The sequence below is a fragment of the Oikopleura dioica genome, chromosome PAR (assembly GCF_907165135.1).
Source record: "Oikopleura dioica chromosome PAR, OKI2018_I68_1.0, whole genome shotgun sequence".
NCBI lineage: Eukaryota > Metazoa > Chordata > Appendicularia > Copelata > Oikopleuridae > Oikopleura > Oikopleura dioica.
Window position 1 is genome coordinate 15,246,065 of NC_137293.1, and position 21,931 is coordinate 15,267,995.

The 21,931-nt window shown below is 42.1% G+C and overlaps 9 protein-coding genes across 9 annotated transcripts; 3 read left to right on the top strand and 6 right to left on the bottom strand.

Moving 5' to 3' along the window:
• Positions 1-1,997: 1,997 nt before the first annotated feature.
• LOC145703774 (uncharacterized) lies at positions 1,998-3,139 on the bottom strand. Its single transcript, XM_081781160.1, has 3 exons — positions 3,008-3,139; positions 2,283-2,771; positions 1,998-2,210 (listed from the first exon to the last, which is right to left on the bottom strand). Exons 1-3 carry the CDS (start codon positions 3,124-3,126, stop codon positions 2,003-2,005), a joined length of 816 nt encoding a protein of 271 aa, XP_081637286.1. The 5' UTR covers positions 3,127-3,139; the 3' UTR covers positions 1,998-2,002.
• Positions 3,140-3,549: 410 nt separating this feature from the next.
• Positions 3,550-4,082, bottom strand: LOC145704306 (GATA zinc finger domain-containing protein 1-like). The gene is made up of 2 exons (XM_081781758.1): positions 3,786-4,082; positions 3,550-3,741 (listed from the first exon to the last, which is right to left on the bottom strand). The coding sequence occupies exons 1-2, from the start codon at positions 4,023-4,025 to the stop codon at positions 3,601-3,603; spliced, it is 381 nt and encodes a 126-aa protein (XP_081637884.1). The 5' UTR covers positions 4,026-4,082; the 3' UTR covers positions 3,550-3,600.
• A 125-nt stretch (positions 4,083-4,207) lies between these two features.
• Positions 4,208-6,802, bottom strand: LOC145704305 (mitochondrial ornithine transporter 1-like). The gene is made up of 3 exons (XM_081781757.1): positions 6,708-6,802; positions 5,985-6,660; positions 4,208-4,513 (listed from the first exon to the last, which is right to left on the bottom strand). Exons 1-3 carry the CDS (start codon positions 6,793-6,795, stop codon positions 4,387-4,389), a joined length of 891 nt encoding a protein of 296 aa, XP_081637883.1. The 5' UTR covers positions 6,796-6,802; the 3' UTR covers positions 4,208-4,386.
• On the top strand, positions 4,714-6,260 carry LOC145702196 (solute carrier family 35 member B1-like). Its single transcript, XM_081779407.1, has 3 exons — positions 4,714-5,005; positions 5,050-5,642; positions 5,707-6,260. The coding sequence occupies exons 1-3, from the start codon at positions 4,714-4,716 to the stop codon at positions 5,863-5,865; spliced, it is 1,044 nt and encodes a 347-aa protein (XP_081635533.1). The 3' UTR covers positions 5,866-6,260.
• Positions 6,803-7,541: 739 nt separating the features above from the next.
• Positions 7,542-9,243, bottom strand: LOC145705155 (uncharacterized). Its single transcript, XM_081782611.1, has 7 exons — positions 8,880-9,243; positions 8,517-8,835; positions 8,312-8,452; positions 8,131-8,268; positions 7,960-8,080; positions 7,748-7,917; positions 7,542-7,703 (listed from the first exon to the last, which is right to left on the bottom strand). Exons 1-7 carry the CDS (start codon positions 9,167-9,169, stop codon positions 7,659-7,661), a joined length of 1,224 nt encoding a protein of 407 aa, XP_081638737.1. The 5' UTR covers positions 9,170-9,243; the 3' UTR covers positions 7,542-7,658.
• Positions 9,244-9,275: 32 nt separating this feature from the next.
• Positions 9,276-14,110, bottom strand: LOC145705148 (uncharacterized). Its single transcript, XM_081782602.1, has 9 exons — positions 13,820-14,110; positions 12,437-13,774; positions 12,120-12,394; positions 11,718-12,078; positions 11,056-11,676; positions 10,724-11,013; positions 10,352-10,672; positions 9,589-10,313; positions 9,276-9,549 (listed from the first exon to the last, which is right to left on the bottom strand). Exons 1-9 carry the CDS (start codon positions 14,072-14,074, stop codon positions 9,392-9,394), a joined length of 4,344 nt encoding a protein of 1,447 aa, XP_081638728.1. The 5' UTR covers positions 14,075-14,110; the 3' UTR covers positions 9,276-9,391.
• Positions 14,107-15,730, bottom strand: LOC145705153 (decapping and exoribonuclease protein-like). Its single transcript, XM_081782609.1, has 6 exons — positions 15,577-15,730; positions 15,283-15,531; positions 14,853-15,235; positions 14,545-14,790; positions 14,363-14,501; positions 14,107-14,321 (listed from the first exon to the last, which is right to left on the bottom strand). Exons 1-6 carry the CDS (start codon positions 15,701-15,703, stop codon positions 14,170-14,172), a joined length of 1,296 nt encoding a protein of 431 aa, XP_081638735.1. The 5' UTR covers positions 15,704-15,730; the 3' UTR covers positions 14,107-14,169.
• Positions 15,731-16,663: 933 nt separating this feature from the next.
• Positions 16,664-19,804, top strand: LOC145704091 (uncharacterized). The gene is made up of 4 exons (XM_081781526.1): positions 16,664-16,838; positions 17,296-17,647; positions 17,692-18,618; positions 18,661-19,804. Exons 2-3 carry the CDS (start codon positions 17,324-17,326, stop codon positions 18,574-18,576), a joined length of 1,209 nt encoding a protein of 402 aa, XP_081637652.1. The 5' UTR covers positions 16,664-16,838; positions 17,296-17,323; the 3' UTR covers positions 18,577-18,618; positions 18,661-19,804.
• Positions 19,805-20,033: 229 nt separating this feature from the next.
• LOC145705158 (glucosidase 2 subunit beta-like) lies at positions 20,034-21,912 on the top strand. The gene is made up of 5 exons (XM_081782613.1): positions 20,034-20,290; positions 20,331-21,384; positions 21,425-21,516; positions 21,559-21,672; positions 21,715-21,912. Exons 1-5 carry the CDS (start codon positions 20,034-20,036, stop codon positions 21,791-21,793), a joined length of 1,596 nt encoding a protein of 531 aa, XP_081638739.1. The 3' UTR covers positions 21,794-21,912.
• Positions 21,913-21,931: the final 19 nt, after the last annotated feature.

The following is a 21,931-nucleotide window of genomic DNA, read 5'->3' on the forward strand; positions in this document are numbered from 1 at the left end:
TAAGCCTTTGATGTCTCCGTTACAACACTGAAATCAACGATGAACTAAGCTCATGAGAAGGATGATTTACCTGTCGAATATTTCTGTCGAATGGAAATCGTTGAGGAAATTCTCCACAGCAGCCAGTGTCACATCCTCCTCGCTCCTTGCATTTTGGCTTCACTTTTTCGCACTTGTCAAACCTCCAGCCGCCGTAAAAATGGTGATAGGTCTCGTTGTACGCAGTGATCAGCAAATTGTCATTCTTACAGGAGTACTTAACTTGTATACAGGAAATTCTACTGTATCTAGGTTAAAGTACCCTTCTTGAGCTTGTTGACTTGCGCCTTGTCGCATTCGCAAACAGCTCGTCGACAGCCGGGGACTTCGCCTGGTCCATATCCTTCAACCCAGGATGGATTGTCGGCTGGTGCTTCGAAATACGGATCTAAACGCAATATTGGATATTCATTTTTAAAAATCTTCAAACCAAGGCAAGTTATTTCTCCCGTTCTTCGATCAACTTTGTAGGAGTATTTGGTGATTTCAGCAAGACATGTCGGTCCATAATCGTTCAAAACGCAACGATTGCATTTTGTCCACTGAAAACAAGTCCTTTCCAGTAAAATAAATGAATCTCTCAATGAAGCATTACTTGTCTATCAAGTCGGTCGGTTTAAATCCAGCAAGAATGCCCGTAAGTGGCCTATCGCCAAGATTCAAGCAGTAACAGCCATACGAGTAGAATTTAAGAAGAGTGTCTCGGTTATTATCAAAAGCAGAATTAAACAAGAACTCAAACTCTCAAAGCGCTAGAGAACCATCGAAATCAAGGAAGAGAACGCGGGAAAGCATCTGTTCAGCGCTACTGGTAATTAGTTTCTCTAACACTATCCTGAGCATATCTTCTTGAAGTCAATTTCTTTGCCGAAAGAAGCCTGTCCAATCTTGCAGATATTTCACTTCTCTGTTGCAAGCTCAGTGCCTGTGTTTCTTCAGCTTCTATACAAGGACGCAGAATGCTCAAGAAAATAAATATTTTATACATGATGAGTGCTAAACTTCGCTAATGGAGGAAAAATTACACTGATATTGATATTGATAAATTAATGTGTGCGTGACGGCTGATTATTGCTCACAGCGCCACCAATTTAGAGCTGAGCGGAGCATGAGCGCAGAACGTGCTGCTTACACCTGCATTTCCTGAATTTAAAAATCGGCCGACCTTTAATTAGATGGGGTTGACACGGAAATTCTTGAACTTTTGAAGACTCAGCAATATTTCGAATGAGTATTTATTACAGTAATTATACAGATAATGATGGATTCCCGTAACAAGGCTTGTTTTTATGAGTTTCTTTATTCATCAATCGGGACACGAACACTTCTGGATATTTTTGCAAGACATTCAAAATAATTACCTTGATCCACATTTGAAAAATGGAGCTGAGTATCTGAGAGAGTCAAAGCAGTTCTGAATGATGTTCTTCTGCTCAACCCGCAAATCTTGATTTTCGTAGAATTTATCGTCTTTAAAAAGGCTCAATTAGATCTACTCGAAAAGATAATTGCATAATTTTGAGCATTCCCTTTGAGAATTTTGCTGAAAACACCAAGAGTCTGTGCCTGGGTTTCACAAATCTCTGCATACGTTCTCTGATAGTACTCCTTATAAGCTGTCATTGACTGTGAATCAGGTAATCTTCTTTCGCTAGAATTGATTCTACGTCGCGTTTCGGACTCTAAAGCACTTCTTGCTGAATGATTACATTCGATCAAATTCTCAAGTAAAATGTAAGAAAATTTTATGCTTTCGTCATTGTCGCTCATTTTACGATTGTGAAGCCATCTTTCCTACTCCTCTTGGTTAGAGGCTCTAGCCATTTTCCTTTTGGACGAGGTAAATATTTTGATCTTGACCTCATAAAAGGGAAAAGCCTCACTCATACAAAGATTTGCTAACGAACCTGCATCTTCAATAAGTTTTTCTGCAAAAAAAACAACTAAGACGGATTTCCTTTCTTTATTTTTTATCCCCTTTATAATGATGGTGGTGAACAATGGTAACTTTTCCAGCATTGACAGGCCCGTTGTTATTTACAGGTCCTGCAAAATTCTTCGAGCCTTTGTGAGTGCTGCATCCTCCTTGATTTTTCTGGTAGTTTTTGTTCCCATTGTTGTTTCCTCCCTTGCTGTTGTTCGACTGGGGCTTCGAGTTGTAGCCGCTGGAGCTAAAAATTTGAGATGTGAATGGCGGAACAAATATAGACTAACTGAATAAATTTCAAGCAAGCAGTATTTACCTGTTGGATTTTCCGCTTTTGGGTGGCTGGTTGATGCTCTTTTGTTGCGGCTTGTGATGAGTATTGTTGTTTTTCTGATTGTTGTTCTTGAGATTGTTCAGCTGGAAGTTTTGCTTCTGTGGTGGCTTGGAGTTGTTATTTTGCTTCTTTTGCTGGTTGTTCTGCTGGTTGTTTGGCTTCGAGTTTTGGTGGTTGGATTTAGGCGGTCCCTTTGGTCGACCCTGGCTCTGGTTAACATTCACGTTGAGAACTTGAGGGGCTTGTTGCTGTTGTTGCTGGACCTGAGACTGCATCACACCCTGCATCATTCCCGACATCATTCCTTGCATCATCTTCGCCATCATTTCAGTCTGATCAACCTGCGATTGCTTGTTGTTGTTTTGGCGATTTTGATTATTCTGGCGATTTTGGTTGTTTTGATTCTTGTTTCCGTGTTGGTTGTTGTTCTTGGACTGATTGGGCTTTCTCTGGTTGTTCCCTCGTTGATTGCTAGATGAAGTTTTACGGACAGGTTTTCTCATGATTATCGGTTAGGAAGGCATATTTTGATTGAATACGCTCACACGGGAAGGGAAAAAATGACAAGTTAAATCCCAAAATGGACCTCAAGAATCGCCTTACCGCGGTCAAGTTTAGAATGAGCGTTTGAAGTGAATTCAATTCAAAAGACCAATAAAAATTTATATAAAAGAGAGATCAGCTCAAATGAAAAAAAACATGCTTACTTGTTCATCTTCGATACAGATGTAAAATCCGAGTTTGACGCCCATTTTGTGTGTTCACTCGACATTGATGCGTTGTCAAAGTCCTGATTGTTCACCCAATTCGCCGCTCTCTCGTTCATGAATGAAGTGTTCTCTCAAACTTTTCGTGAGTTAGCCAGTTTGTTTGAGATGCAATGCAGTAATGTTTGTTTCATTAGTCCTCTGATGAAAGGGAAAATTACGCAAGTCCCCGAGAAATCTAGGGATTCACTGCGGTCCCTCGTCTTCGCTAAATCTCAGAGAACTCTTTTTGAATCCTCTGAAACTCCGAACAACCGATAGGGAACGTTTAAGTCACTTACGTAGAAGATTTGTTCTAACTCTTTCCTGCTGAAATGTGAAAAAATATACACGCGCCTATGCTTGCTCTCACTGAGATCCTTACAGCCGGTCCGTCAGCAAATCACTACACGATAAATGCTGCAATGAAGGCAAAATGAATGAGTAACGACTTCGATATTTGCTCGACTGACGGAGCATTCATCGAGTGCTTTAAATGGGCAGTATGAGTTTTATATTTTGTTTGAATGGTGCAAAACAGTGAAAACATTAGCTCAGCGTGGAGTGTCAAGTCGAACCTGGTGCCACTGCGGTTCGTCAAGATCGAGGACTTCAAGTTGTTTGAGGTACTTTGGAGGTGGCCCTAAAGCTGTCAAGCAAGAGAGTTCGATCGGTAAATCGTGGTCAGGGCCGATCTAAAATGACGATGAATTTTTCAGCTAGAATTCAAATGACTAACCTCCCATGTCTTCTTTGGGCCCGGTAAAAGCCATCTAATGATCACTCCAGGCATTGAAAGTCGACTGAGAACAACGGCTCTAATCTGCGCGACGTATTCCTCATTGTCTTCAACCACCATCACTAAATCGCCTCGTTTCCAAAGAATGTCACGATGATAAACTTGCGAAACAAGACGCAATCCAGGCGATGGAGATCGTAGCCGCTGTGGACTTGATTTTCTGGTCTTCGCACGTGGCATCGTACCGATTTATCTGTCTAAATATATCCAACTAGAACTGATCTGACCGACGGTAGTTGAGTGGTCGGACGAGAGACTCTCCCAGGTTTAAAATCATACCACTTGAGTTTACCACTGAAGTTTTTCCGATCGTGTTTTGCGGCTGGAATCACTCTTGACGTTGCAAATGCCAATTCTTGCTAGGCCAAGTACTAATTATGTCTGCTTTTTTCAAAGATCTAACAAGAGCAACAGATGCATTTAATAAATAGTTTATATTTTTGAAATTTACAGAATAAGGAATCGTTGAAGACAGTGGTGAATTAATGCCGAGCGAAGGCAGATAGTACATTGAATTGAATTTTTAATTGCTACTTTTAAATCAAGAAAATAAGCTTTCAATCAGTGGAGTTGTCACGTCAATAATTGAGAATAAGGCACCATTAGCAGGAATAGTACGAATGAGCATTGGAGTTAAGCCGGCGTAGAATCCTCGGAGACCGGATATCCTTAATCATCGTTAACTGAGAATCTGGGTTAATTTCGGAGAATAATTTTCATTCAAAGTCGTAAAAACTCAAGGATAGAGAAACATAGTCTACCAGGGGTGTTCGCGCTTCAGAGCGATTCCATGATCAAATAGACATTCAAGCTTTGTCGGTCTCGCAGCATTTTATTTAAAGACACATAAACGAAAAGTACAGACTAAATGAGCAACTGCATCGCTTTATTATCCTCAACTGCATTCCTAGTATTTTTCATTTTATACGGAATCGCTCAAGAAGACATTGTTAAAAGAGAGTTTGGAGACAAAAGAGAAAAATGGAAATTCATGGTGACCTTAACCTGGATTACATGCCTCACAAACTGCTTCATATCTATTGTTCTAATCGAATTTTTAACGAAGGTAAAGAAGAGAGATGCGAGTCCACTATCATGGAATCATTTATTCGCTGGCCTCATTAACTCCTTTGGCCTCATTCTGACGAACATTTCAATGGGTAATTGAGAATATTCAAATATTTTACAAGCAATAAAATTTCAGAATACGTTTCATATCCTGCCAAAGTTTTAAGCAAATCTTGTAAGCCAATATCTGTTATTATCTTCACTACTATTTTCACGTCGATGTCGTATTCAATTACCAGATGGATTTCCGTGATTCTTATAACCATTGGAATCTTGGGATTCTCGATTGATGAGGTCGAGCATAACGAAACATTTGGGAAGAGCAAAAGCATGATATTAATTGGCGATCTGATGCTTCTGATTTCGATATTTTGTGATGGACTAACGTCAACATTTCAAGAAAAACTCCGCAAATCGGGTGAAAAACCAAACTTCACCGATTGTATTCAGTTGATGTTCGTTATGAACTCTGTGGGAATGGTTGTTAGCTTTTCAATATCGTATTTGACCGGAGAGTTTAATGATTCAATGAACTTTGTCTTTGCGAATCCGTCAATGCTCAAATTACTGCTTGCAATCGCCATTCTACAGGGGATCGGTCAAATATTTTTATTCTTCATTATTATCAGCTACGGAACTTTGTCTGCCTCTATTCTCCAGACGTTGCGCAAGCTTGTTACTATTTTTGGCGCGATTCTGATTTTTAATGACCAATTTGACGTTTTCAAGGTAAATATGAAAGCTGACCAAAAGACTTATTACGTAAATTGATTGACCATAACATAAACGTTAGATTATTGGCTCTGCTTTGGTTTTTCTTGGAGTCGCACTACATATCAGTGGAAAAGAAGAAGTGAAGAAAACGGCGGTCATGGATGCAGAAAACACGATAGAGCTAAATGAAAACAAATGCATGAAATCATTGACTGAATCCAGCCCAATACCCGTTTAAAATGGTTCATCTAAAATGTGCTAAATTAATCCGATAAATCTACCTTCACCAAATGCAAACTCTTCAAGCTCAAACAGATAATTCGAAATAATATATCAAAAACCTAAAATGATGCCTACCTTTTGATGTCTTTAACACAGTCGACAAAGCGTATTGGATCCTTCGACCCAATAGACAGAACTTGTTGTCTCGACTTTACCACGTCGATAGGAAGCATGCATAGCCAGTAAGCTCCTCCAGCAAGTCCGCCACTGAGCGCAGCATTGAATCCTGATGAAAGACTAGTTTGTTGAGCGATAAGATTTTGGCAAAAAGCGAAGCTGTAGAAGAGAACCAAATATCCAGGCATTTCTCGGCCCCAGGTTCCGACCAAGCCACGGAAAGGCGCTGTATATCCTTCTGATAAAATCTGGCGCACTGTTGATGTGACGGAAATGCGGCCCTGGAAGTCGAATTTTCCGGATTTTTGCAGCTCGGCAGTTGCTTGCATTCTGTTTTTAATCATTTCCGTTGGACAGACGGCGATTGACGAGAAAAACGCTGCGCCGGAGCCAGCAATTGCCATCTCAACATTTGACAGATCATTTTTGTTCTTTTTCTGGAGAAACGCGACTCCTGCAATCGTCGAGTTGCGGGCTGAGAAGAGAATCGAGTTTTCGGCGCAGTTTGTCAAAAGTGCTCCAACAGATCCTGCGTAGAGTCCTCTTAGACCTTCTGTTTTGTAAATAGAAACCATGCACCGAGCAAAACCTCCTTTCTGATACAATTCCGGAAAGGTCTGCATTTTCGTCTTGACTGAATTAGGAAATTTTAGTCTTTGTTGATTTCAGTCTTGCAAAAACCTGTATCAAACGGCTGACCACACGCAACACAGCCAGCTCCACCAAGAGCACCGGCTATGAATGTACTGGCAAACTCCGTAGCAGACATATCTAAATGAAAAAAATATAAAGAAGTCATTGTCAGCAGTAGCAGCATCTATAGGCTTACCGGACTAAATTTCAGCCATTTTTTCTAGCTTAATTTAGCAGTAATATGGCCTATCTTTGGAAAGCCCAAGACCTGGGCTTTCATTTGGTACCCATATCGAGGGGGTTAGGTTATGCCCGCAAGGCAATTTTTGAGGCTGGAAGTACAAAAATAGGCACTAGAACTCTTGCATCAAATTTTTCGATGCATTTAGGCGATCTAGAACATTCGACAGTCGGTTTGTTAGAAAGCTCAAACTCTGAGCTTTCTATAGAGCCCAAGAAATCTAGCTGCCAACGGGTTTATGAAAATCAATAATCAATTTTAATACCTATTTCCCCCCATTTTTGCCACTTTTTTGTGGAATTGTCTCTAATTTTAGCGAAATTTTGGCAACAAAATTGGACGTCTAGCGCTCGCTGGAGGCCACAGACCGACTGGCAGCTAGATTTTTTGGGCTCTATAGAAAGCTCAGAGTATGAGCTTTCTTATTATTTGACTGTCGAATGCTCTTGATCTCCTAAATGCATCGAAAAATTTGATGCAAGAGTTCTAGTGCCTATTTTTGTACTTCCAGCCTCAAAAATTGCCTTGCGGGCATAACCTAACCCCCTCGATATGGGTACCAAATGAAAGCCCAGGTCTTGGGCTTTCCAAAAATAGGCCATATTACTGCTAAATTAAGCTAGAAAAAATGGCTGAAATTTAGTCCGGTAAGCCTAAGCATCTATCTTTTGAGTGATAATTTGAAGACGGAAAAGACAGGAGCGAATAGTTTAAGGTTGATCAGCACAATTTTGTTTCTACAAATTGAAGAGCGAATTCTAGGAGGTAAGGTGACTTCTTATGTGAAGGAATTTTTCAAGAGGCTGAAATTTCAATGAAAAAATGATAAAAAAGAAGGATAACTCACTTTGTCTGGTGGAAAAATTTGAGGACAATGGGCGCACATGTCGAAACTTCTGCCGGCGCAGGAAACTGCGTGAAGAAGGAGGGCGCTTTCGTCCTTGAAGGTTGCACTGCATTTCATGCAATTGTACTCTGGATAACAATGTTCTATTTCGTAGTGATCTACTAATTGTCCTAAAAAACGGTTGATCCATCAATAGAAATAGTTTCGAAAACCTTTAGCTGGAAATCGTTTTATACAAATACCACACTGGTAAGGGTTAGCATTGAGCGATAATGAAATTTCTCTCAATTTTTGAAGTTGAAAGGCGCTAATTTGTTTCAAGTACTCTTCGACCTAAAGACGCAAGATTGTTTCAACGAAGATAAACAAAATGTTTTATTTACAATGTCGCTTTGTAAATTTGATTTTGCTCGCTTTTCATCTGGCGAATTCGATCGAGAGCTACTTGAATAGGGTCGTTTCATTGAATTTGTATCTGGCGTTGAGCAGCCTGATCCGATGCTTGTTCTGCTATCGTTTACCTAGCGAGCTAATAAGAATAGAGATTGCGGAAGAGTTGCTTACAGATTCGTCTAGCGGCTCCTTTTTGATCTTTTCTTCCGTTGATTTGAAGGCGTTGGAGACTTCGAAATTGAACTCGTGGCGACGCTCGTAATGCTCCGAGTTTATATGTTTCCGATAAGAAGATGGATGGACGTAGACTTTCTAAAGTAAAAAGCTCTTTGATGAAAGAGAAAAGAAAATTTATTAATAAAGATATTTATCGAACCTGGCAGTTCTCTACAGGACAGTGAAAGGTGCCGATATTATGCGCATGAGCGTGCTTCTTTCTATCGGACGAGTTCGTGAAGCGCTTGCCACAACCGTTGTATTTGCACAAGAACGGTTTGTCGCCCGTGTGGATGCGCGTGTGAATTCGCATGTTCTCAACGCGCGCAAATCGCTTTCTACAGTCGCCGATTTCGCAGCGAAAGGGCCGCTCGCCAGTGTGCGTTCTGTAATGATTGACGAGCTTGTAGCCGGCGCCGAAGCCGCTTTTGAAGCGAGAGCATCCGGCCCAGGAGCAATTGTTCGTTTCAGTTGCATCTCTTCAAAGGCGGTCAATAAATCAGGACGGGAAAAAGGAGCTTACCTTTCCAAATGTGATTTGCTGTGTTCCACGAACGCAGACATCAGGGAATGCTCTTCGTTACAAATAAGATCTTCCGGAACATTCTTATGATCAACAACAGCCGATCTATCCTTTACCCACTTGCACACAAAGTATCCATGTTCATAATCATGCTCTTCTTTTGCCCAGTCGATAAAGTCTTCTTCAGTTATTTCTTCGCCAGCGTCGTATTCCGTTTTTTCGGTAGCCGATTTGGAATTTTCATTTTGAAAGAAATCGCTGTTTGTCAATTGCTGCGGCACGCTTTCCATCTTTCCGTTATTCTTTACTACGATTCAGAATTTCATTTCTGCAGATTCAAAATCGACCGTTCACTTTCTCTGAAAAAGAAAGGCATGTCAACTTCTTTTGAAAAATAGAAAAAATTCTTTACAAAGAATAATAATAAAATAAAAAGTAAGAAAAGATTGAGAGATTCGATTTTTTTTGCTTGCATGAGGTAAGAGGCAGTTGGACAATTACAAAAACAGAGGTTATTTGATGCCGAAAATGGCGGCGAGACGCCGGGTTTGGGTTGAATTCAGTGGCTTCGTCATCGTTCTTGGTGGTCTATCGATAGCGCGTTCGTACGAAAGAGCTTCGATTTCTTCTTGCGCAGTTGCCAGGGCTCGTTCAGCAATAGAAGGCATTCCTGAAAACGATTTAGTCAAGGGTTTCTCTAAAAATATACCTGAAGCCGTTGGAATAACGTCAGAATCGCCACTTCTCCCACTCAACGGTTGTGTTAAAGGATCCGACTGCGTTTGCGATTTTTGCGACAGGTTGGAAATATTTCCAAGATTTTCCACAAAAGTGTCTTCGATGTCCGTATCTTGAAGATGTGTTGGATCCAGTTCGATTCTGGAATCAACGCAGTCTTCTGAAGTCGACTTCGGCTCAGTGGTTTCATCCTGCGAGTGGTTGAAATTTATCGAACTGTTCTTTGATGAATCCAGTGAGCGGGAATCACTATCTCGTCGCTTGGAATCTTCTCTTGGCGAATCTTCAAGATCCTTTGACTTTCGTAGCCATTTGATATCCAGGGGAGCATCCAAATCGTCGATTTCGTCCACCTCTTCAACACTTTTAACAGATTGAGAATCGAACGTGATCTTTTCCGCCTGAGAATTTCGACTTTGGCTCAACTCTCCATCGACTGTCGTTAGACTACGTTCTTCATCCTCGTTTTCACTGGCGGACCAGATCGAAGTCTGGTCAGGATTCTTGCCCATGGACTCGTTCAGTTCTGAACGGAGCTTTCTCGATGCATCGATATTCTCTTGCACGGAGGTCATAGAAGCGGAGAATTCGCGAACCATAGCTTCGATCTTTGCATCAGACTCTCCATCATCGTCTCCAAGAGTTGAAACATCGTCAATCGGTGAGTTTTCATCTTCATCGTCGATTCTCGTCGAGCTACAAAATTTTTGACATAGAATTTTTGAACGCTAAACCTGAGTGGATTCGATGTTGATTTTGACGCCTCTGAAATCTCTTTCGCCGAGTTGAGAATAAGCGGCTCGACGAAATTCTCCTCGTCGGAACAATCCAAGTCCGAAAGTTTTTCCGAGGAACTAGCTTCTTCATTAACATGTTGATCCAATGCTAAGCTGACTTTTCTGACTGAGATGTCGATCTGTTGACTTTTGAATTCTGCAATTCTGAGCATATGATCCTGATCGTGAGCTTGTTCATTGTCAAATGCGCTCGCGGTCGGGGTTATTTGCGTGCCGACATTTTCTGTCACAGTTTGTGCTGTTTGAGATCTCAAAGTACTGAACAGTTTGATTTTAGATTTATTTATTCAATTTTGCAGTGATCTAAACCTTTGTTTAGATTTTACAGTATTGACGAGGTCTTCAAGGGCTTTGAGCTGGTCTTGGAGCGCTTTGGAAGTTGATGACATTTTTTCAGGAGCACATTGAAGCTTTTGTTCGAGGGAGATCGACTTTTTGGGTTGCACGAAAACTCGCGGACTAGTAGCAGGAGCAATACCGAGCTTCATTTGGCCGATCGACTCCCCTGATACAGAGCGAACAGTGTACCAACCATTGACGCATGGAAAACCGCATTTCAAAGTGTGCATATGGACTTCGATCCATCCAAATTCTCGGCTCTTTAGAAGAATATTAACCCCTTCGAAAGCAAAGAAAATTACCTGGATATCCTTCAAATCGGTACTTTCAGTAATACTGGCTGCGCAGCTGTAAAGCTTGAACATTATCGATTCCGGAAGATTTTCATCCAAATAGCAAGCTTGTTGAAAATTCCAGACCCCATCACTCGACCATTCTGTTGTCAGATTTCCCTCGACAGTGTCCACTGAGACGCTCAATAATCGATCTCCACCGATTGCAAGATTAGTGACTTTTTCAATAGAAATAAGGCACTGAAGACCTGGAATTGGCCGCTGAAAAGCCTGACTCTCCGAAGGTTGTGGCTCGATCGGTGGTGGAGGGAGCTCTTCTTGCTCTTGCTCTGCTGATTCTGATGAGATACTTTCAGCTATCAGTGTCTGGTGAAAACTCTCTTGCTTGGCGATTTCCGATTTCAAATCTGATCGCACATTTTTTAGTTGGTCAAGCTGGACAGAAGTTCCCGCAGCAAGAAGAACCGACAAGTAGCCTCGTATTTGTTCGGATGAAATGTCACGTAAAGGGATCTTTCCATCGGCCATTATCATTGGATATTTTGGAGAACAGAGTTGAGCATAGCCTCCAGTTAGAATGCTAGACAATCCACTTGTTGTTATCCGGCCAAGACCGAGGAATTTATCACCCTAAAAAGAAATCCTAACAAATATCCAAAGAGAAAAACTACCTGTTCAGCTGTAGCACACCAGCACTCAAATGCAAACATAGAGGACTGCAGTAGCTGAAGTTCAGAGCCAAGAACGGGCCGTGTCCACTCAGCCAAGTGATTAAATTGAGGATTATTTGTGCGCTCGCCAACGCGGCAGCTGATCTGTTCTTCAAGCAATGGAGAGCGAACGCGGATTTCTGGCAAAGGAGCAGTCGGCTCCCCAGGTCCTTCGCGAACATCGGGAATACTGTCGGCAAATTTGACCCAAAGAAGGAATGAAATAGGGAAGGAAGTTTCGATGGAATGTGATTGAACGCTAGGCGCAGGGTCGGAGTACAGCTGAAGTGGCTCTGTAGGCTGGCCAAAGTCTTGAGAAGATCTAAAATCAACGTCAAAAACTGGATACTTCGAAAAACCGACCGATGAGAAATAGGGCCAGCGGAAACAGAGGGAACCGACTGCTGATGATTAATTTGGCGTCCAGTTGTATTCATTGATCTAGGAGTGTTTTCTGGCGCGACCATTGAAGAGATATCACGGGTTGATTGAGCTTCCTCTCGTTTGACAATCATGACAGCGAGGCGGAGAATATAGCCTTGAATTTCAACCTCGATATAATCCAGCTCATTTGTGAATCCAGACGTATCAATAAGAACCGTTTCAATTTTACTGAATTTTTGTCGATATTTCGAGCGCTAAAATATTTTATTGAACATGTTGCTTCAAAACAAGCTTACTTGGTAAATTGAAATTTCAACGGGAGCAGTAACATTCATCGTTGACTTGTATTTTCGCTTCGTTTTGAAAAGAATCTTTCCGGAACGCGTCTTATTTGAAATGAACCGACATTTTTCAAGCTGTTCTGTTTTGTCCCGCGCTTCTGTCCAGTTGAAGCCGAGCTCAACGCAGTAATGATCTTCGATTTCACGAAGACTATTCGACGGAGGGGGCCTTCCCTTCTTCCTTGGGAGGACTAGCTCTACCACTTCAAGCTCAAGCGATTCTCCTTTTTTCAGCCAAATATCTTCATCGACAGCTTTTGGTGGCGAAACATCAGGTGGGAGCTCTTCCATGCTTTTGCTTTTCGGCCGATTGATTCGATAAATTTGGTCGAGGATTTCCTCGTCGAGGAGTGAGCCACACTCGCTGGGAACATAATCAACGGACACTTCCAAATCTTCAAGTTGATTTCCCAGGACGAGTTCGGTCAATTTCTTGGACTGATAATTTTGAGTATTTGCGCAAGAAGTTGTAACTTGGCGATTGAGCTGGGGAACATTGTGCGTTGCTTGGTTTGATCTGTAATTGACATTTGGAATGTGAAAGTTTTCTTTATTCTGAGAAAAGTAAGTAGCGTTATTTTGCTCGAGTCGAAGTGGCTGCATAATATCAGCAATATCAGGGAGTGGAGGAATGTACAATTTAACTTCAGGAAGGTGCTTTGCCTGTCCGAGATTTGAAGGAATTTGCATTTTGGGACACTCTTGCGTTGGGGCTTCGAATTGAACAGTTTGCACTTCGATGGGTTGTGTTTTTTGGCTTGATTCGGGAGTGAGATTGATTTCGTTTGTCGGTAGGATTGTTTGAGTTTTGTCGGAGAAATTAACGGCGAATTTCGAAGATGCATCGTAAGTTGAAGCGACGTTTTGATGCATCTGAGTTTGAACGCTTTCTGTTCTTTCTAGCAGTCGATCGATCGACGCTGCGATCTCTTTGATATTCGGAGCGCCCGGATCGTCTTTTTTCCCCTTCTTTTTGTTCTGTTTTGGGGACTTGCCTCTTGGAGAAGCTCTTTTCTTTGACCCTGATCGCGAGCGAGGGCATGATCTGGACCTGGATCTGCTGGACCCAGATGAAGACCTTGCCCTTCGTCGCAGTCCAACAAGTTCCAAGGACACGGGGAGTCGTCCAAGTCGATATCCTTCGACGGCATCGCGAATTTGGACAGTTTCCTTTACTGGATTGTTTTCGGATAGCCTTTTTATCCCTGGAAGTGCAGCTGCGCCGATGATATCTCCGTGTTTGTCATAGAGACTCAACGTCATCGTGCCCATATCAGTAAGGTAGCATTGGAGCTAAAGGAGAGAATAAAAATTAAGTTTAATAAAGTGCAAATTTACCGCTTTCTGAGGCCGCCTGATAGCATAACTGGTGGTAGTCTTCCTCGTCGTCGATAGAGGCAAATCGACGCCGTCGTTTTTCTCACCCCACCATTGAACCGTCACTGCATGTCTATCCTCATTGTGCGGTTTGTACGAATGCAGGGGGTTCCATTCAACCGGTCCAAGAGTCAATTGCAAGTTGTTCCTTGTCCTGCCGGGGCACTGCGGCGGAAGTGACAAATTCGATTTTATTTTTATCACTGGAAGAGGCATTTGCACATTTCTGAAGAGGTAAAAATTCAAGATTCTTTTTTCGAATTCGAAGGGGCGAATGAAAGACAGACAGAATCAAGTTGGCAGTTGTTAAATTAGTCTAAAACGATAGGTTCTCCTTCTTTCGTGGCGGCGACTTTTTCGGCGATTTCTGCTTTTTCCCGTTCAGCTTGGATTTTCGCTTCTGCAGCTTTTACTGCAGCACTGTTTATGTGATCTCGATACCAAGTAGGGAGGAAAAAGGTTTCTTCAAAGAAGTTAAAGAAGAATTGTGACCGAAAATGGAACCTTTTTGCTGATCAGGGTCAAATGTGAAACAAACACCTTCCCATTCTGGATTCCATTCAAAAACGTAAGTGCAGTCGTCGACTTTAGCCATCACATCTCTTACGAACGTCAAAAAGCGCTCAAGAAAACCGAGCATAGTCTAGAATAATTCATAAGAAAACAGGAAAATGGCCATTTCTTACGCTTGGTTTCCAAGAATACGCTTCAAGAGCAGCTTGACGGGGCATAGATTGCGTTTCGATAATGTCCAAATTAGTCACAAATCCTCTATCGTCACGGAAAGCGGTCATGACCCGAGGGATGCCGGCGAGGAAGGACTGCGCCCACCATTTGCTCAATTTGTATTTTCTAAAGACTTCTTTTCTTTGTTTGTCTTTCAGCTCGCGTTGTGTTTTGATTTCGATGAAGTTCGACGGCGACGCGAATTTCTTATTTCAATTGTCAAAGTCTTCGTTCAAGATTCTAGACTATAATTTCTAGTACTCCTAACCTGAGGATCAAGAGTGTGATCGACGCAGTCAACTTCAGCTCCATACATAAGTTGAATCTGCCCAAGCTGACTTCTGAAGACGCTGACGTACTCACTATTTTCATTCACCGGTTCTTCAGGTCTTGGCGGACCGCCGGGTGTATTAGCTGTTAGAAATGTCTCAACCTTGCGTCCCCAGTAAATCGTCTTTTTGACCCAGTGTGGAAGCGATTCCAGGTCGGCGTGCTGCTCTTCTGTCTTGTACTCGCATAAGTAAATGGTCCCTTTGTGTTTGATGGCGAGGATGTTCCATTGCGTTTTGTTGTCGAAAGGAGCATTCATGATTTTCGTCAGCACCCCTCTCCAAGTCACTACATGCGGCTGCGGAACTCCTTCGCCCGAAACTACGAAACTTCTGCTCATAAAACTCCCTCAAGTGCAAATAGTAAACCTTTATCCCAATGAAGCGTCGCCCATCTGAGCAAATTATCGAGTCCCTCGAAATGTTTCTCGTCCTTTTTGACGTTATTCGGGTCATGCATTCCGTTGTTCAAGTTAAAATTTGGCCTTCTCATTTTTTGATTGAATTTATTCACAGGAGGTGCAAAATATTTCAGCTCGGAATCGTCGTCTTTGAATTTGCGCTCCCCATCGATCGAGAAATGACCAACTTTTCTCGGCCGGTTGAACTTTCCAAGGGCTGAAATCAAGGAGGAATAATCATTTGATTGCTTGAAAGAAAAACCTTTATTCTGGCCTTTGGAAATGGAGTAGACTTCTTGCATACAGTTGAAGGAGTGCGGAAAGTACTGAGTGTTGGTAATCGGGGACGTCCCTTGTGGAATCTTCGCTGGGCCAGGTTCTAGCGACATTCTAGCAAAATCTAATAGAGAGAAAGGTGGCAAATACGAGAGCTTTCGTCAGATAAGGTCGCCAAGGTTTGAGGAAATTTCCATCCGGCGTCGTGATTTCTAAGGCCACGTGTCTATTGAATATCCACAAGTCTAGTCAGAGATTTTCAAAACCAATACTCCAAAAAGTGAACAAATAATCTTGCCAGTGGCAATTCTAATCTAATTTCTAGCGCGCCACAACTGTAAGTAGAATTGATATATCCTGAGTGTTGTGACTACGCAAAAAAATTCAAAGGGCACCCATCACGAGGACGAAAATTTGACCCAAGGCCAATAAGGGGATAATAAAAAACAAACGCCGGGTTCAGCACAATCAAACATCATCAAGATCGACGATTATTCTAGCGCGGCACTAGAATTATACACACACATTTTGATTTTTTTCTCGCTTTGGTGGAGTTGGTAAACTCATTTCTAAGGAAATTTGGGATCTTCAGGGAGCAGAAAAGAATTGCTAATTAGCTTATAATAACAGTAAGTGTGAGCACAGTCCCAATTCTTATGAATTTTTTGATAAAAAGAAAACAAACTGGGTTCTGCACTCTGTGTAGAAAATCTGATTCAGGTTCTGAAAGAGTTTAAAACAAAGTCGCGAAACGGATTTTAACTTATGCACTTTCGAACCTGACTCAGGTTTTCGACACAGGTTGCCGGGTCTAGACCGGAAACATTTTGGCCTTAGAGATTTTTCAAAGAATTTTATTCGAAAATAAAAAGAATTTTCCGGGTCATGAACTTTCCGACTAAATTTTTCGTGTCGAATTAATTTAGGGTCTAAATATTTTATCAAAATAAAAGTAAGTTCACCAAATTCCCCCGTGACGTCATAACCGCCAACGAGGCAGGTCTCGCGAATTTGAATCTGGCTGGTGGGGCCAATCTGTGCACGCTACTGTGTTCTCTTTCTTTCATCTTGATGAGTGCAAAGAGCGTCGCCAAATTCGCGCCCAGATTGGCCCCTCCGCGCTGATTCATCGTCCGTTGATTTTCCAACGAGCGCCTTTTCAAACTCGCCCCATTCGAAAATCGATAGTCTTTGAAGAGACCCACCTTTCGAATTTTTCAGAACCCGAAAATCAGCGCTAGAAAAACTGTAAGTATCGAAACAAGGAAGGAATTTGTGGCTCATCCGCCCACGCTGGATGGAAAAGTCTGCACACGGCGGCGGGGCAAGCTTCTTTCTTTCATTCACTAAAAGCGCCAAATCAAGAGAACACGCAAATAATTTTTTTTATTTTTTGTGAAAAAGAGAAGCTTCCTTTCAATTTATTATCAATTTTGATTTATGTTTTTAAGTATTTTTAACTAATTAGAGAAATTAATGATCAATCTTAATCACTGGTTATCATAAAATTTACCGGTCATATTATTGAAAAACATTTTTGTAGAAAATGTAGTAGCCGCATGCGGCTTTGAGCGACAAACGAAGAAAATCGCGCTTCTCGATAATTATCATTTTCTAGCGCGCTAAAAATTCCCTTTTTCCCTCTTTCTACTTTCCCTCTTCTCCATTTCTTCAGATTCTCATCATCTGACTATTCCCTTTTCAGATTTTAATTTCTGTCCGTTTCACATTGAATGACAAACGCGATCACATCTGGACGAGTTAACTTCAAATCGAGAGAAGGTACTTTTGGAATGATGAATTCGACACAGTACACGCCCATCCAGCCCAGAATACCGACATTTGTCGCAGAGGCTGTTACAGAGACCCAAGAATCAGAAGGTAATCTCGATCTTGGCCTCAATCAGGATTTTGTCAATGAAAACCTGGACGACCTTTTTGGTTTCCAAGGCCACACGATGGGCGAGCAATACGTCCAAGACACAGCGACAGAAATCGCCGCCCACCCGCTAGTGGAAACTCCGCCTCCTGAACAACTTCAGAGCACGCTCGATTTTGTAAGTCTCTAACCCTCTTTTCTTCTTTCAAATACTCTTTTCAGAGCGGCGTTGCCAAGACAGAGCAAGGAATAGACGCCAACAAGATCGAGCTCACATTTCCCCAGCATCCGCTCAAAGCGAATGGGATCTCGTACTTCAACGACAAGGGAGTTCTCTACGCCACGCATCGACTGAAAGATCAGAAACAGGTGCCGTTTGGAATCAGCGGGATCTCCGAACGAACCCATCCGGCTTTTATCGCCTTCATGTACGCCTCCATCCCTGGCAATCACCGAGAAATCACTGTCTGCCAGAAACACGCCACTGAATACATGTTGCAGAACGACTTCTTCATGAATATCAACTTCCAAGGCCAACAACTTACGGTCGATGAAAACGTCATCGTCGACGGTAAATACGTCCGTGCCCGTCGCCTCCCAATCGTCCACGAAATCGGCCGAGACAACGATAGGACTTATCATGTCATGTTCAACTGCACCAACTCCTGCTTGTCAAATCGCGAAGAGCGAAAGAAGCTGACCCTGAATGTCGTCATTTTGAACAAATACGACCGAAGCATCTTCAAGCATCTAACTCAGCGCGTGATCATCTCCGCCAATGCTGGCCGAGATGCCGGTGTCTTCAAAGGGGCAACTAAAAGGAAGAGTGAAATCGCCTCGACCTTCGACCCAAGCTACAAGAAAGAGCGACTCGAGGCAATTCCTTCGACACAGATCAAAGTAAAGACTCCCGATGGGGATTACCGCCCAGCAAACATCGGAGAGCGAATATCTGCCAGAGTCGGTGCTTACAGGAACTCCCTACCGGACTCAATGTCCGAGCCGATGAAGGACCTGAAACAGAAGGAAATGGAGAAGAGGATAGATGCAATGGTCCGCTGCCAGATCGAGACGCAGCAGCAAATAGACCAGGCATTGGAGACATAAAAGCAGCAGACAAACTTCGAACCCGATTGGTTATATGAAAAAGTATTGACTCTATTCACTGTATCTTCCTTATTTTTATTCAAGTTGGAACCCGGCCGGCTTGCCGTCAAACAACAATGGACATAAACGAATGGAACGATAAACGATTGCTGCAAAAACGAACGATATCTGATACAACCGATGGCCCTGGTAGGAACGAAACTGAAAAAAACATGCAATTATATATGTATTATCTTAATTACTGGGCCCTTTTTACACCGCATTTTTTACGATACAAAAACACAGAAAACACTATCACATAAAAAAGACAAAACTCTTTAGAAAAAAAAACCAGCTAAAAATTTCAAAACTAGAAAAATTCAAAAACTAGCCTATGAAAAAATTGCTTTACTTTTGTATAAGTTTGTCGCTTACTAATTTATTCGATTGAGTTGTGCCTTTTTTGCGACCTCGGGTCTCCTCTACTCAAGCAGGTCCGAGGTCAAACGAATATATCCTGTGTATATTACTATCTTGCGCCCGTGTATTTTATTTACTACAGTTTCACCGACCTTACTTTGACTCAAAATGAGCACGAGGGCAGAGATCCTCTGCTCTTTCTTCTCACCCTGCTTTGCGAAAAGAACTGTGACTCGACTATTTCGTATTTTGAATACTCCTAGCATTTTATTAATTGATTACTTACTCCATCCCTTTCTCAACAAATGTGCTTCCCCGATTCTGCTGCAAGCTTGAAGTCCTAATGCCAAAGTGACTCTCATTACTCCCTCATTTACAGCCCTCCCAAACTGCTGTGACGCTATTCGTAGTGGAAAAAATCCGCCAATATTTTTTTAAACTTTAAACTCGCGCTCCCTGGCGGTCCTCATATTTGTTTCCAAGTGGAGAGGAGCGCGTCGCGTTTAGCATTTCAGTCCAAGCTAAAAAAGATATTCATGTTTTTTCAATCTTTCAAAGATACTTACAACTTCAATTACTATTTCTTACTTCCGTTTAACTTGTTTTCGAAGTAACTTTGTCTTTAGAATTTTTCAATTTTCAGTCAGTTGACGGGTAGCATACTTCATTGTGAATGTATTCCTCTATCTCCATCTCTCTATTTCTTTCTCCCAATATGTTTTCTTTCACTTCGGCAACCCCAGTAGTCGAATATGATTTTATCTGCATATTACTATTTAATTTGATGATTTCCCTCTTCAGTGAATAAATCTCTCGATAATTTGTTAATGAAAAAATTGTCTTATCTTTGCGCGAAAAACAGTCAATTTGAATGAGAGCATTTTGAGAGCAGGGCAGGCTTTATATTGACGGTGTCGAATGAACGATCTTGATGGAGCGCGGCGCAGCATGTCTTGTTTTCGGAAGGTCTTAGTCCGCTAGACGAATTCTGAAGCTCATTCATTCAATCGAAAATGAATCGTTGTTTACTCGTGAACTCATGTCTATCTTTTTTAGAAATGAAGCTTTTACTGCCGGTTTTATCGGCAGTACTTGCCGATGATCGCATTCGCGGAGTATCGATTACTCGTCAGTCATTGTATCCACCTGGAACACACTTTACTTGTCTTGATGGCTCCAAGAAAATTCCTTACTCTTATCTCAACGATGACTTCTGCGACTGTGATGACGGATCTGATGAGCCCGGTACTTCAGCCTGTCCTACTGGGCGATTTCATTGTCCCAATGCTGGGTTCGCTCCTCAGAATATCATCAGGTAGTTAATATGAGCGATAAAAATAAACGCGCTTGTTTAGTTCCCGAGTAAACGACATGATCTGTGACTGTTGTGATGGGTCCGATGAGTGGGGCGGCTTTGTCGAGTGCCCGAACACCTGCAAAGAGGAATATCTCAAAGCTCATGCGGCAAAGATCCAGGCTAGAATTGAGCAAGCTCAAGGTTTCGAAAAGCGAAAGAGTCTCGTCGACCTTGCCCTCGTCCAAAAATTAGATGATGAAGAAGAACTTGCCGCTGCCGAACCTGGAATCAACGAACTCAAAAAGGCCAAAGATGATGCCGAAGCGCTTAAAATCGAGGCCGAAGAGCTTGAAACAAAGGTCAACGAGGAGCTGGAAGCAATCAAGAACCAGAAGATCCTAGACAGGGCAGCGACGTACTCGGAAGAAGACATCAGCGAAATCGCTTTCAATCATCTTGATGCAAACAAGAACGGCGAAATCGTGGTCTACGAAATAACGACTCAAAAATATCTCGATCCTAAGCCCGAGACATCTTCATTTACCACCAAGGAGGCGAAAGAAGTCATGAAGCAAAAAGATAAAATTTACCTTGAAGACTTCCGCACAGAAATTTGGCCGGAAATACGGGAAAAGATCTTGCCGAAGCTCGAGCGAGCAATGAACGATTGGGATCGAGCTATCGAGGAAGCCAATAAAGTAGATGAGCCCGAAGAGCCAGGAGAGCCATCTGAAGAACAAGTCGCTGAGTCAGAAGAAGCACTTGATGCCATGGAAGATGAGCTTGACAATGAAGAGTACGATGATGATGATCATGACTTGCTTGACGACGAGTATGACTTTGACGACGACGATTACGACTACCGAGACTACAGAGATACTCCAGAGCCAATCAAAGACGATGAGAACGTTTCTGAAGAGCATCAAAAGATATTCGACGCTGCTAAAGATGCAAGAAGAATTTTTGACGATGCTGATCGAGCATTGAGAGATGCCGAAAGCAAAGTTAGCGAGATTCGTGAGCGATCAGAGCGAGACTTTGGCCCAGACGATGTTTTCAGAAGCATGCACAAAGTCTGCTTTGAGTTCAAAACCACTGAATACATCTACACGGTATAAAGATGTTTTGAGCTCAGAGATCAACCCCTTTTAGCTTTGTCCATATGATAAGTGTGAGCAAAAGCCGGCTAATGGCGGCAGTGGTACAAAATTAGGCAATTGGGAAGGCTTTGAAGACGATTTCAAGTAATTATTGTTTGTTTTGACAGTGAATCATCGTAAATTTAGAGTGATGAAGTTTACCAATGGTGTCAAATGCTGGAACGGGCCAAATCGTAGCGCGATTATCAAACTATCATGTGGAGTTGAAAACAAAATTCTCTCAGTTACTGAGCCTAACCGGTAATTTCTGCAGAACAGCTGCTCTTTCAATTCATATTTTAGCTGCGAATACGAGTACAAGTTTGAAACGCCCGCGGTCTGCAGCGAGCCAGAGCCTATCCCGGACCATGACGAGCTATAAAAACCTTTCTGTCGGATTCGATTAGATTTTGATTAATCAAGTTAAAGTACTTAGATTTTGTCCATCGGGAAATTTCGCAATCAAAACCCTTTTAGTTCAATAATTTCTGTCCAAACCATGATCACTCTTTCGCCTCTA